General features: G+C 37.5%; 3 protein-coding genes across 3 annotated transcripts in view; 2 read left to right on the top strand and 1 right to left on the bottom strand.

Annotated features, from left to right (window-relative positions):
- Positions 1-8,163, top strand: part of clk2a (CDC-like kinase 2a) — a 10,363-nt gene extending 2,200 nt beyond the window's left edge. The window contains exons 4-13 of the mRNA XM_079258939.1: positions 577-667; positions 1,521-1,587; positions 2,813-2,929; positions 3,741-3,907; positions 4,294-4,388; positions 5,192-5,321; positions 5,891-5,973; positions 6,251-6,330; positions 6,438-6,528; positions 6,688-8,163. Of these exons, the coding sequence (XP_079115065.1) occupies positions 577-667; positions 1,521-1,587; positions 2,813-2,929; positions 3,741-3,907; positions 4,294-4,388; positions 5,192-5,321; positions 5,891-5,973; positions 6,251-6,330; positions 6,438-6,528; positions 6,688-6,876 (1,110 nt within the window). The 3' untranslated portion in view covers positions 6,877-8,163. The remainder of the gene's footprint in view (positions 1-576; positions 668-1,520; positions 1,588-2,812; positions 2,930-3,740; positions 3,908-4,293; positions 4,389-5,191; positions 5,322-5,890; positions 5,974-6,250; positions 6,331-6,437; positions 6,529-6,687) is intronic.
- Positions 8,164-9,787: 1,624 nt separating this feature from the next.
- Positions 9,788-10,765, top strand: LOC306769926 (uncharacterized protein; the record flags this gene model as incomplete). The annotated part of the gene is made up of 3 exons (XM_079258693.1): positions 9,788-9,999; positions 10,240-10,327; positions 10,405-10,765. 3 exons carry the CDS (start codon positions 9,788-9,790, stop codon positions 10,558-10,560), a joined length of 456 nt encoding a protein of 151 aa, XP_079114819.1. The 3' UTR covers positions 10,561-10,765.
- Positions 10,766-11,035: 270 nt separating this feature from the next.
- dnajc8 (DnaJ (Hsp40) homolog, subfamily C, member 8) lies at positions 11,036-13,907 on the bottom strand. Its single transcript, XM_079259020.1, has 9 exons — positions 13,828-13,907; positions 13,251-13,352; positions 12,866-12,922; positions 12,712-12,778; positions 12,399-12,493; positions 12,217-12,288; positions 11,987-12,078; positions 11,805-11,880; positions 11,036-11,710 (listed from the first exon to the last, which is right to left on the bottom strand). The coding sequence occupies exons 1-9, from the start codon at positions 13,894-13,896 to the stop codon at positions 11,591-11,593; spliced, it is 750 nt and encodes a 249-aa protein (XP_079115146.1). The 5' UTR covers positions 13,897-13,907; the 3' UTR covers positions 11,036-11,590.
- Between the last annotated feature and the right edge of the window lie 1,068 nt (positions 13,908-14,975).

The following is a 14,975-nucleotide window of genomic DNA, read 5'->3' as shown; positions in this document are numbered from 1 at the left end:
ATAAATTTATCTCTTTCTTTTTGTGTGGAGTATGTTTAACCACACCTTTTAAGTATAATAATTTAAGGTGTGCGATTGAGGTAGTGGAAATGTTGGGATTATCTTTAAATATTTCCTACTTGAACAAATCTGGTCCAGTCATTTTTTTCTTCCATCTCTCTTTTTTTTCTTTTTATTTGAAGTGTCAGCCTGAAAAGTTTTTACTTATGTTTTAGTTATGTTACTGTCTTTATGGGTTTTTGCGTTTATGAATGGATATGCCAGTTGCTTCCTTGTTTGTAAGCAGCTGTGGTACAAAGGTAGAGGGGGGAGCAGAGGACAACATGTGATCTTTGACTTGTTCCCTTGCACTATATCCCTATCGTTATATATTTCCTTCACGTGGTGTCATGCGTGAATCGCCCCATGACCACGAAACCCACCTACAACCACAACTACATCAACTACCAACACCACCCTCCTCCTCCCTCCTCATCCACCTGTGCCGCCTGATGCCATGGCTGCGGCTGCCACTGAAACCCCTGTCCCCTTCGGTCGTGTTGTGACCTGCTGATGGCGGTTTGGGTGTGAAAACAGCGGAGCGACAGTCGGACGCGGGCACTGAGTGTGAGGGACGACGAGGAAGGGCACCTGATCTGTCGGAGTGGGGACGTCCTGCAAGAGAGATGTACTCACTGCCACTACTCTATCGTAACCCTTCTCCACATGAGTATTACAGCATAGAGCATTTATATGACATGGGGTTGCCCTATGATGATGCTGCCTTGCTAGGATGCTCTTCGCTCTAGCTGAAGTAGCAGGGTGGATTGCAAGAATGTTGAAGAATTTGACAGGGATTTTTAGATACAATCTGCGTTTTGTTCTAGGATTTTAAGCTGTAGAGCATTTCTGTGTTTCACAGGTTATTTGACCTCCCAAAATGTAGAAACCCATTTCTAGCTGTTTTTCCTTCCTGTTTCATTTTAGCTTAATGCTCAGTCACAGAAGTCTATTACCTAAGCTAGTCATTTTTGACTACAGTGGTTTCAAAGATTGAAATTAGTCACATGCACATTTATAGCAAAGTTAATTTCATCAAGATTTCTACAAACACCACACATAGTTATTTGATTTACATTTAGTACTTAACAGAATAATGAAGTCTTAAGAATGCAGTGCAACACTAGTTTGTGTTTCCATCAGTGTATATTACCCATATATTTTCTGTAAAAGCAGCAACATCTTAAAAAACAAAGCTGTGATTTTCAATGGCTGCCAGTTGGTCATTTAAGGGAGTGCTTTATAGCTGCCCCCTTGTTTGTATCATAGTGCCATGCTTTTACTTATCATAGACTCAGAAATGTTTTCAGCCTGCCAGATTCAATAGGCAGCTTTTTGAAAAGAGGATGGGCGCTAGAACTGATTCGCCTGTCTACACTTTGCATAATGCATTTCTGCTTGAGTCCACGTCTCTAATGCTGTCCTATTCTTTCTTTCCCCACTCTCCCTCTCTTCCTTTTCTCTCTCGTGTTGTGTTGCAGATGAGATTGTCAACACTTTGGGTGAAGGAACCTTTGGGAGGGTGATGCAATGTATTGACCATCGCAGGTGTGTAAAAGCTGAAAGAGTAAAACAGCTGTCAGCCTCTTGGAGTCTTACTTCCATGATCCTCTGCAGAGAATACTTGTTTATCATGCTTGATTTTTAGTGTCTATGTTTTATGCTGGTCTTGTGCTAAATAGAATTGTGGTAATTGTATTAAATGTGCCCTGAGTTATCTTGATGAGGCAGAAGAATGTTTTCATTGCTATATTTCTGTTTACTTGAATATAATTTTTAAATGTAAAATCGCAGAAAAACTAGGTTAGACGTAGACCTATGTTTTCTATCTTTTTTAGATTTATTATTGTTTTTAAGGTTATAAATTAAGATCTTCCATGATTTTATTTATTTATTTATTTTTGCTATCTATTAGTCAAACTGGTCCAGTTTACCACAGTGCAAGAGCTGTTATATTTTAGCCTTGTGTGTCTGGGTCCCTATGAAAGCTGGGGCTATTTGTGACTCAGCCCTCATGGAAGATTTATTATGTTGTGGCAGGCCTAGAAATATACATCCACTTAATTTTTATAGCTCCTGCCTTTGTAAAGGGATAGAAACAGCTTGCTATTTAGCACATTATTGCTTTTTTTCCCCACATCAGATGGGTTGCTTTCTATCAATTACTTATATTGTGGCAGATGTACATCTTTTGTTTTGTTGTGGAAAATATTTGTAATTCCCATACTGTATGTATGTCAAGTGTCAGGATGTTAGCAAGGACCTAAAATTCTATCGTGTCGTTGTTAACGCTGTACATATTGGAGCATGCAGGAAGATTGAACACTATGCCGTCTTTTCTTGTCTCCTGGTCTGGAAGTGTCTGAAAGTAATGATAGGTCTTTAAAGATAGAGGTTATCTTTAACTACTAAAAGTCTGAACATCTTTTATTATTATTTTTTAATGCGAGAAAACTGTCAGGTTTAATTTAATATACAGCACTAAGAAAAGTTGCATGAAGTTGGAACAATATTATGAATTTAATAGAAGATTTTATACTGCTTTTCATGATATAACATTAGCATTTTAAAATATTCAGACTAAACAAATGTCATCATAGACAATACAAGAAGAGCTATGTAGTGTCTCAACAAAATATTACCAATTTCAGTAAATTCAGTTTATCAAAAGGCTTGTATAAAGGTGCATTGTTCCCATCGTAGTCTTGTAGAGTCTTACTTTCATCATGTTCAAGGTTTTGTTTGTTGTCTTAATGCTATTCTGTGTTTTCAGAGGAGGAGCCCGTGTTGCTTTGAAAATTATCAAGAATGTGGAGAAATACAAAGAAGCAGCTCGACTAGAGATCAATGTATTGGAGAAGATAAATGAAAAAGACCCTGATAACAAATAGTGAGTACATACTGTTTTAGTTTTGCAGTTAAATAATCTTTTGGGCATCATTAACTGGCAAGAATAATGATTTACCTTGAAGTATTCAAATGAAATAAAGTAAGTTTTACTAGTTTTGTTTAAATTACTAGATTTCCATTTTAATTCTGTACTTTTTTTATATAAAGAAATATCAGTATGTTATTTTGAAACCATCTTCCGGCACATTCACATCAGTGTTTTTGATTGGAATCCTAGTACGTTTGCTCAGATAGTCCGCTTTGTTTTGGGGTACTGTGGATGCACAAACAGATTGATCTGGATCAAAGAAGCAGATTCGACCCGCCTACAAACGCAGGTCTTGGTTTGTATTAAGCAGACCAAATGCAGGAAGTGGACTATAAAAAAAGTGCCTTGTGGGTTTAGTTCATGGCACCGTGGGTAAACTCTACCAAAGCATACATGCATGGGGGATGATAGACGGCTGAGGATGGGAGAAATAGCTCTCGGGGAAGTCTTGGAAGGATCTGGTTAAAGTTCTGATAGAAATCTGATCAACCCAGACCACTACGATCTGATCCAGCTCCCTCTTTTCTTACCTCTGGTGGAGAGTGAAACACGTTTTGTTTTGAACCATGTGGTTTGTTTGAGAATGCAGCGTGAACACAGTCTCGGTCCAGAATAATGTAGTGCAACTTAACCAAGTCCCCAGTTGGACCGAATCAAGCGGAAAATTCTGATGTGAATGCGGCCTTTGTTGTGTTAGTTTGTCTAACAGTACTTTGGACTGATAGGTAACTGTGGGTCCTTCCATGTTTTGTTTCTCTTTCAGTTTGTGTGTACAGATGTATGACTGGTTTGACTACCACGGACATATGTGTATCTCCTTTGAGCTCCTCGCTCTGAGCACCTTCGACTTTTTGAAGGAGAACAACTATCTGCCCTACTCAATTGGTCAGGTCAGACACATGGCCTACCAAATCTGCCTTGCTGTGAAGTGTAAGTCATTTTATTGTTGTGAGACATTTACAGATAACATTACTTGCTGAGAAAGAGAATTAGAAATGCACCTTAAAGTAAATGCACTCAAGTTTTCTTTACTGAATTTATCTGCATTTTTGTAATACAGTTTTTTAATACAGTTCGTGTCCGTGGTAAACTGCCTCCTACCACAGGAGGGCATAAGAGTAAAATTAGTCAACTTGTAATTGACAGTACACAACACAAGAGCAGTGTTGTAGGAATAGTGGACAGATTTTTCAAGTAGCTCTGTTTATTGCCTTGAATATTTGTAAAGACAATAAAAAGTTGGTTTACATAAGAGTTGTAAGTAAATTTATTGTCAGTTATGAAAAACTGAAGTAGTTTTTTTTCCCCTTCTGTAGTTCTCCATGACAGTAAACTGACGCACACAGATCTAAAACCAGAAAACATCTTATTTGTCAACTCGGATTTTACAATGTCATACAATGTAGAGAAGGTAAGAAACAAGAATATACAGTAAGATGTGTAAATACCTTTTTATCATGGGCATCTGGATAGCAACCAGCTTAGTCTTGCTCTGTCTTTCTATTATTCAATACAAGCCTTATCTTCTCATTGTCTTAAATATGAACTCATTTAGTAGTTATTCCATTTCTTTTTAACTTATTTTGTACTCTTCACCTGTTTATGTAACATACAGCTTGCCATAATCAGTTGCTATATAAAGAAAGCAATTTTAAAGTTTAATATATTTGCAGATAAATTTTTACTTCTCTGGAGACTCGGACTGAAACGATATGCTTTCGTCCTGAATCGATTTGATTAGGATTTTTTGGGTGCTGATTCAATTTAAATTGGGATTCTTGTGATTCTTCGATTTAGCTGATTTTTGTAGACTAAAAATAAACACAAAAACTTTTGCTATTAATTTTTATTTATTTCAATTAGGAAAAAACAACACAGTAACCAGAGCATCATTCTGCTGCTATAATGCACAAGAAGATCAGTAAAAAGATCAATAAAAACAATAAAAATGACAAGAATCTTATAGTGGAATTTTTTTATTTATTTTTTTATCTTTATTTATTTTTTATAGACAAAAATATTGATTTTAAAATTGTGACGCAAAAAAATCCAGATATTTGATTTTTTTTCGATTGGAATCCACATCCTTACTGGAGACAGTTTGTTGGGCTTGTGAACACAAAATATTAATTAATAGAACTTATGCCTTGTTATTGAATATCTTCTAAGAAAGGCATATATCTAACAAGTTCTAATATGTTGTCTGACTTGCAGAAACGGGAAGAACGGACTGTTAAGAGCACCGCCGTGCGAGTGGTGGACTTTGGCAGTGCCACTTTCGACCATGAACACCACAGCACCATTGTATCTACGCGGCATTACCGTGCCCCTGAAGTGATACTAGGTAAGAGTAACTGCAGGTGTAGCAGATAAGTTTATGGATATTTCTACAAATTGAAGGCCCAGATATTGTAAGTGTTGACTTGACGGTCCTGTAACAGCAGTCACAACTGAGTAGTTTTTACGTCACTGTTAAGAATGAAAATTGGCTTCTGAAGTTCCAGTAAGAAACTGGCTTCACAGAAACCATTTGGAACAAGGACAGTGTAGAATCACCGTCCCAAGTTCTTTTCAGAAATAGTACTTACAGAAAAATTGAGGCAATATATTCCTTTTTTCTTGATAAAGCTGGTGTGTGATAAAACTTATCTCTACAAAAAATCACAAGTATCGCCACCAAGTCCTGATGCAACAGTCAAGTGCTGAGATAACTTTGGGCTGTTTAATGCGACGAATACAAATTATCACCCACTATTAGCATGAAGATTATGCTACCTTTTAAGTTAAAAATACTCCAGTGAATAAATTACATTTACTTTGTTTAATTGCAGTGTAAAGCTTCTGTTTCTTTTGGGAAGTCTTATGTAATTTTTATCACAGTTTTTAAGGTGTTCATTATGTTTTGTCCTCTAGAACTTGGCTGGAGTCACCCTTGTGATGTTTGGAGTATTGGCTGTATACTGTTTGAGTACTACTTAGGCTTCACCCTGTTTCAGGTAAACAAAAAACAAACAAAACACACATCTTTTTTTTAAAACTGGTGATCTACATCTATATTTAACTTTGCAGCCGCATATGTGTAATGCATAACTAATAGCAAGTGTTGTTTTAAGTTTAGTAAAGTTTTCAATGCCTCCTTTCAGTCTACTTGATGAGAAATAAACTGCTTCTTTTGTGAGTTTAGCTTTAACTGCCTGTTTGAACCCCACATGCAGCAGCACTACCAAATGAATGAAACCTTTTCCATTAAAACCCAGTTGTCCTCTGTTATAGACCCATGACAATAGAGAGCATTTAGCCATGATGGAGAGAATCCTGGGACCAGTGCCCTCTCGGATGATTCGAAAGACTAGGTAACAGAGCAGTGTTAAAATCTATTTAAATTTATTTGAATGAAATACACACGCACACACACATACATACATACATACATATCACATGTATCTTTTTCAACGTTTAGAAAACAGAAGTATTTCTATCGTGGCCGTCTGGATTGGGACGAAAGCTCCTCGGCAGGGAAATATGTCAGAGAAAACTGCAAGCCTTTGCGGGTAAGAGGAACGGGCAGGGACTGGGATTTTGATAATTAGAAGGGCCAAAAACTGAAAATGTGGGATTGTAGCCATTATGTTGTCTTTTGTTTTGTGATGGAGTTTCCTTCTCATTAAGACTTATATATATATTTTTTACCCCTCTGTTTTTCCCATCAGCGGTATCTGCTGTCTGAGGCAGAGGAGCACCACCAGCTATTTGACCTTATTGAAAGCATGTTGGAGTATGAGCCCTCCAAAAGGTTGGTGCTGGCTGATTCTCTCAAGCATCCTTTCTTCGAGAGTGGAGGCATAGGTGAAGCAGCAGGCAGCAAGAGCTGGGAAGGTAACCGAGACATCAGCCGGTGACCCGCAATCCTGCAAAGACTGAATGAATGATAGAGGAGATTAAGTCTTTTCCATGTGGAGCAGCTCAACTGTTGGAATAACTGAGACTTCAGAGGTTTTCTATCGTTTGTCATTAAAGCATGGGCACCTTGACCTCCTGGTCCTTCACTCTCTTGACACCCACCTGTGCAGTCACAAGAGGCATGCTTTTTAAACAGAGACCAAAATAACCCAAAAAACATGTGAGAAGAGTCATTATTTGTAAACGTGCCCCCCTCCCACACACACAGTTTAATGCCAAGCTAAAAGTCTTAGATGGAAAATTGTTCATATTTAGAGAAGCCCTCTATGCAGCTCTTGTCTTCCTTTACTCTATAAGAAACTTTTCCTCCTTTTTGTCCGACTGCCCATTATTTGGATCAGCATGCAATGAAAGAAAGAAAAAACCCTTCTCCTTGGAAACATGCACTACCGCTCTCAGTTATCAGAAAACAGTTGAGGAGAAAAAATGTCTTCCGGGGCTCAAGTAAAGCGTAAAGGGAGATAAAGCTTTATATGCAGTGCAAGTTCTCGCCACATGCTTTTAATTATGGAGCCGTATGAGGTATTCTCTAATAAGGTCATGTCATTAAAATTGAATATCTCATCTCTGTGCTAATTGTAAGCACCTCCATTGGAGACCAAAAATTCTAATTATTGCGAATGTTATGAGGACCTGCATTGCATATATTTTTCTTTTATGTATACAAGACATTTCTCCTTCATGAAGACTCTGACTCTTTAAATTTGTGGTCGACGGGTCACTCTTATTGCCAGTGAGATGATGTGATGAACACTCACACAGGCCTCTCTGTAGCCTGACTTATTGATGAATATGTTTATGTTATGCAATGTTTTCTAAGTCTGTGTGCGCACATAGGATTGTGAATGGAGTGGATGAAAAGTTCATGTTTTGTTCATTAGTTGAGTTGAACATTAGCTATGGGATCATTCTCATACCTTTTTTTTTTAAAAAAAAACAAAAAACAAAAAAACAAAACAAAACAAAACCCAAACTGCCTTTTCCATGTTTGACATTATCAGATCTGAAATCTCCATGATGAGATTAAGCACACAGCTCCCATTTGATGGTATTTATTTTGAATTCCAGTAGGTCATAGTCTCCACTCCCCACCTGTACATGACTTGTTATTTTGTATGAAATGAAAGCGTATAAAAATGTATATATGTATTATTGTGTAGAATTAAAGTCATCCTGCCAACGGCTAATGGTGCTCTCAGTAGCATTTTGGGTCTTTGGCAGGTAAATATAAATGTTCTCTCTTTAAATGCTATTGTTGTGTCTTGAGTCCATGTCTTGCCTAACTGACTTACACCTCTGCTGGGTAATGACATTAGTAAATATTTAACCTGCAGACTATGTCCCTGAGCTCTTTTGGCAGTTTCATACAATTATACTACGCTAACTTAAAGATAGTTTCTAATTTTAGTCAGAAACTAATCTCTTATTTCATTTTTCCTATAAAAAAAACTAAGCGCAGATGTCACATGGTTCAGATAGGAAGTAATGTAGACGATCTGCTTCAACAGGTGTCCAAAAGTATGGTCACGCAGGGTTTCCCCATCTGCTTGTGCTGATCCAGTTTAAGGTTACTTGATTAACTCCTGTTGCTGTCCCCATTCTTTCCCGCTTAGCTCTGCTCCCATGCTAGGCTATTTATACAGCAGACAAAATTAGGACTCTGCTGGACTACACAGTTTTTGTACTAATAATATAGAACCTTTACTGTTAACTAGAAAAATGTCTTGATAGGCATATGTTTGGGGGTCATGACGGGGTCCAGTTGACTAGTGAATTTCATTGGCTAAATTAAATGCTCACTTTGCTAGGGTGGTAATGTAACCTTAGTTCCTTATAGTTAAATAACTTGGAAATGTCTTTCATGATATATTTTGGCATCACTTATACAGCAAATGAATTTTTCAATTATTTTGAGTCAATTAGAACAATTGCTTAAATAGAATGAATATATATATATATATTATATATAAATTATTATGAATAGTTTTTGTTTACTAGTATGACTGAAGCTTCTAAGCAATACGTATTGAGGAAGTTCTCTGAATTTGTGAATGAGTCATTGAACTCTGTAATTAATGTCCTCAGTCAATGAAAACAGGGAAAACAAATCCTATCTGCGTCACCAAAGCGTCTCCCTCCACCTTTCGTCATTTCCAGACACCCATCTGTTTTTCTTTCTTTTACATTGGCCAAATATTCTAACCTGCTTTCATTTAGCGATAATAGCATTGCTGAAATGAAAGTTAAACCTTCCAAACTGAAGCCAAATGAAGCAAAATCCCCACGACCAAACATTTCCAGTTATTACACTGGACAAATGTAAATACGCAGGTCTCTACTAGTGCCTAACTGTTTTGGACTATTGTTAATGGGATAAACAACTTAAGTGTCTTTAGCTAATCCTGTTTGAAATACTGCAAGGACATTGGTTAAATCCTCATAAGAGCAGAGGGCAACAGAGCAGAGGTGTATACAGGTATACAACCAGTGCTGGGAGTGGTGCATCTAATGGACATAGTGCTTTTAAAGTGACTCCACGCTGAATGTATCTGGAGGCTATTTCCCTTACAGGTTAGTCCAACTGGTTCAAATGTTAAATGTAGCTGGAATTACACTTAATATAGAAATTCTGATTATGGTAGAGATGCATGGACAGTTTAATTTATTTTTTATTGTTGTCATTTTTTGCAGATTACAAGAAATAAAGCCTCTTCACCAAACTTTGTGAGCTAAGCCAAGACTTGAGTGGACAGTCCCTCATCCTGACTTTGCCATAAAGGCAAACTGAGACCATCTGATTGATCTGCAAACCCCCACACACACAATAAAAGTCTGGAGATGGATTCCTTCATGTCGCTGGGTGCGCCACTCAAGCAGTTCACCACTTGCATGTCAGGGAAGAACACCTCGACCAAGAGAGGGGCCAAAAAGAGTCAGTCCGTCCGCAGAAGCAGCTTCACTCGCAGGAAGAGTGTCAGTAGGAGGAGAAGCCTTCCTTGCAGCAGCCAGAAAGTCCCAGACTCCTGGCTCAGGGTTTACCAAGATGAACTGAAAAGAGAGAGGTATGGAGAAAAAGAATATGAAACTGATATTTACAATTAAATTGTAACATTTATTTGTTTGTTATAATTATCAGTCATTTGAACTCCTTTAAGATTTTAAACTACTAGTAACTGTCTTCTCATCCAGCTGAGACTCTCAGCCAGCCAGACTTGGTCTAATGAGGATAAAGCTTTTCATCACATGAATAAGCTACTTGCACATGTGCTACACCTAATGTTGCTTTGTGCTGTTTGCCAAAGGAAACGTCAGCAAGCTATGCTGGCCAAGAAGAATGCTGAAAGGACTGTTCGGAGGACTCACTTCAGGAGCCACCACTGTCTCCCAAGGGTGAGTGAAGAGTTAGAATGACATTTGGATGTGTTTTGCTTGTCCACAATACTCATCAGCTTCTCTTCTTCATGCAGCACACAAACACTGCCAGGAAACCGGCTTCGGTGAAGGACGATTCTTTCTTTGGAGCCTTTCAGGGCCTCAGTCTAGACGGATTAGTGGGAGGCACTGGTGGCTCTCCTGCTGTTGCTGCTCCTGCTGCTGGTGGAGATCAGTGCATTGTCATGTGAGATGAGGCGTTTATGGACAGTTAAATGCTGAAGGTTTACCGACAAAAAAGCCATAGAGAGAAGTGATCTAAATTTAAAAAATGACAGGTTATCACCTTGCAATCGAGGAATAAAGGAAACTGTATGCATGAATTATTTAATCCCACATAATTGCATGTCTGTAATCCTTTTTGTACTTGAATATTCTTTGTGCTGCTTCTATTTATTTGCCATTTAATCTATTTTCCTGTAACGAATTGTGCAACTTTCCTGACTTGATTTTTTTAAATATGTTTTATTTTTAGTTGAACTGATTGAAATCCAGAGCAAAACTAAAGCTGGCAAAAAAAAGTTTGAGTTGTTTCTCTTGCAAGCTAAATGATAAATGCTATGTAAATACCAACACGTGTCTGCTTATTTTATTTATAAGAATACAATTATAAGCACAACTACTCTTGTCATTTACACATGATAGAAAACTTGCATCCATGCTACTGACCCAGAAAGGGGTTAATCAAAAGGGTTAACATAACAATGAATAACTGATAACATATTTTTTTGGCTTTAACAGGGTATTTAGAAGTACAGTATTTTGTCATTAAAAAATAGCTTCCCAAAAACAATGCAATCTCCCAAATGTTTAGCTGTACCTGCCTATTCAGCTTTCCTAATACTCACTCTACTTTGCTCTGTTATGTAAATCGTAGTACAATAGGCTCTTTCAGAACAGTTTTATTTGTTTTAAAAAAAAAAAAAAAAAAAAAAAAGACAAGCCACATATTTCTTCTCGGTTACATAAATGGAAGATGTATCATATAGCTTTCTTAATAAAGAAAGGTACAACCTCTGGCTCCAAATCACAGATATGTACATTAAAAACAAGTACAAAACTACATTTGTCTGGATAAAGAAGCTGTCATTTGACTCATATCCTAATGACAGTGATGAGTTACACAGCTGACTGCAGACAAACAAGGTGAGAATACACAGAACAGAAATTTTATTTTTTTAAACAGTAAATTTTGATCTAGTAAAGTCCCATTTTCCAGCATCATTCCCTCTGTTCCATCTTGACTTTGGGAGGCTTAAGAAAAGACCTGTTCTTTTTCTCCTTGCTCTTGCCTTTAGCCTGAAAATTCCTCCAACTATCCACCCGCCCATCTCTTGTTTCCTGGAAAACATTACAATAAAGTGAACATAAAAAAAATGCCAAAGGGAACAGCCAACATGGCAAGTAAAGTAATCACAGTCATGGAAGAACGCACCTCAAAGTTTTTCTGCCACTCTCTGTCCCGTTTAGCTTTCTCTGCTGTCTCAATTTCTTCCTCTCGTGCCCTTTTCCTGGTGAATTCAATCATTTCCAAAACAACTTGTTAGCAGAGTGCTGGCATATCCTCACTTATTTGTTGTCACACACAACAGGCATGTTGAAAACAAAGTCATCTACCTTTCATGCATGTCCTTTGCTTCCCTTTCCTTCCTTTTGATTTCAAGCTCTGCAAACAGCTTCATGGTCTGTTTGTACACTGCTTGTTTAAACTGGATAGAGACAACAATGGAATGATCAGTATATCATGTTATTAAAATGACAAACTTGACATTTTTCTTTACATCTAAATATAGTTTTGACTTTTCTGGACATGTCATTTATTTACAGTCTCATTATTGACAGCTTACCATTTCAGGGTCATCCTCCTCCAAAATCTGTGCTTTTCCTTCCTTCTTCAGCTGTTTCTTTTTCTCCTTCACCTGTAATTTAAGAAATATTACTAAAGAAGTGGAGATAACAATCACTTTGTAAGATAAGCCAAATGTACATTTATTTACTCCAGATGTTAGTTGTTGTGGAAACCACTCACCATGTGCTCCACGTACTCTTTTCCCGCTTCGATCACATCTAAGGCTCTCTTCTTTTGCTCTGGATCCAGGAGGAGTTTGTATGCCTTGTCAACAGCTAGAAACACAAACACTAACGATTTAAACTGTTCAATTAGAAGAATTTAAATCTGGGGGGGGGGGGGAGGACACGACGACGACACATACAAATACAACTAGGTTTAACATTATGCAATTACATGCAGGTGCAATTAGGTTACACGAATAAATTTGGACATTTTTCCCTCTCAAAAGCTATGAAATGCACAACAAAGGGGTAAACACAGGTGTTTATACCTTCAAAGGCTTTCTGTGCTCTGTCTGGATCATCTTGATTTTTGTCTGGATGGACCAAAATGGACAACTGCAGAGATTAACATATGAAGAAGAGTTGTTAAAAACCAGGAAGTCACATTTTTCTGTGATAAAACCACTAATCTGGTTTGCTTACCGCTCGAAATCTTTTCTTCAGTTCATCATCTGTTGCATCTGGATCTATTTGCAAGACCTAAAAAATAAATAGCAAAATAACATTTCTGCATAGATGGGATGTTATAGTGATATTGTTGAGGTGCAACATAATCACTGGAATAAATGGTTAAGATTGCAATTATACCATAAATTTTCTCATGAAATGACTAAATTTGTTATTTGAGCTCTTTGGATTTAGTCTAATTAGGTTCATACTGCATTATCAGATTATCACGTCTTTAATTATTTGTCAAATAAGAAAGTTTTCATTACAATGACGTTTTGAGAACATCTGTAGTCTTCCTCAGAAGGAATGAGCCTAACGAGAAAACTTTTTTTCCTACAAAATGTTCATACTTGGTTACCTCAAATGGGTTAAGATTGAAGTATGACGAACCAGGTCTGAGCAGTCTGTCAATCTGCTGCTTGGAGGTCAACACCGAGTCCCTCTTCTCAATCTGCTTCACCTGTCAAAACACCAAGAATTTAATAAAGGTCAACTAAAAGCATACTGTATGTGTGTTTGTTTTAATACTGTTAGTTTATGAGCACAATGACGGGGGGGAAAGCACTTATGGATAATACTATTGACTTAAAACCTGATCTCGTGGGATAGTACTAATATTAGACAGACTACGCTGCATCTTAGACATCTGCTGCAGGAAAGGCTTAATGCACCCATGTGGGAAATCACTAACATTAGACTAATTCTAGATGATTTCTGGTTAGAATATTGTAAAAATGCGAAAGTAAGTTTAGAAAATCGTTGCTGTTTTCGGGGCTACCATCACCTCAGAAAAGGTTAGCTTTTGCCATTAGCAGATGCTCCTGTCTGCAGGGCCTCTCAGTGATGAACACAGAGACGTCAAAAAAACTTTCGTTGACACAGTTCTGCTAACTAGTACAAAACAAATACAATCCGTAATTTAAATTGTGTTATACCTCGGTGTAAAAGCTCTGAAATAATTCATCTGAAACACTATGCGAAGGTTCTCCTCCGGCGGCCGCCATCTTCGCCCGGGTTTACGTGTGACGTATCAAGTCACGTGGCCACACAAATTAAATGCGGAACCGCTTTGAAGAAACCCTTCTGCGCATTTCAGCCCATTTATAATCAACATAAAAATATATTAAAGTAAAAACCACAACGTATTTCATACCTATATTAGTGTGACAACTATTGTCACATGAATATATTTAAATTTATAATCTGGACCACCAAATGAAAATGTTTTCAAGGGAAGGTCTGTGGGTGCAGTATGTGGTATAGGGGGAATTAGTTACTTCTATTTAGTAGTTCTGGTTTTCTCTCAGGTGGTAAACTGGATCATTGTATCTGACCACAAGGATTTCTATGGCTAGCACACGGTGAGGTATCAGGCTGCTGATACTAAGACTGGGTCTGTCTTGGGCTCAATTTGTGCTCTTTCTACTCAAAAAAACAAAACAAAAAGACACAAAAGAGTAAGAATTTTTTTTTCTTCCATTAATTATGTATCCTTCCATACAAAATCAGATTATGGGGTATATTCTGATTCCATACTAGCAGCCCAATTAGCTTCCCTCTTCAAATTGAACTGGATCATGTAGCTCCTGCTTACTCAGTGCACGGTATGTGGATACAGTTAGTCTGAACATTTTAAGCTCCAATATGAAATTTTGAAAACAGATGTGTAATCTCTCACTATATTCAGGTAGATTTATGCCAATATCCTGGTAAAAACTGGCTCTACATACAATTAGTAATGTGCTTTAACAGATAAAATCATCTTTTCAAATGTGCAGCCAAATATTTAACATCTTTAAGGGGTGACTAATTAGAAAAATTACTTCAAACTGGTATTGTGACACAGGTGACCCACGCACATCTGGAATTGCCCATCTTCTCCAGAGAGCTGTCAATCACCAAGGGGATGTCTAATCAGATTTCAGAGATAGTCACCGTCACTTTGGAATCCCCTCTAGCTGCATCTCTGAAGCTTTGATCACTTGCTCAACATCTGACACCACTTGATCCACCAGAGGTCCTAAAAAATATATATTTTTAACACAAATATCAATGGTTCACATGAATGTTAAAAGAAAAGAAA

Source organism: Telmatherina bonti (assembly GCF_933228915.1).
Source record: "Telmatherina bonti genome assembly, chromosome: 19".
In the NCBI taxonomy this organism is placed as follows: Eukaryota; Metazoa; Chordata; class Actinopteri; order Atheriniformes; family Telmatherinidae; genus Telmatherina; species Telmatherina bonti.
The sequence above is the reverse complement of the archived record's forward strand: the minus strand, read 5'-3'. Positions and strand labels throughout refer to the sequence as shown.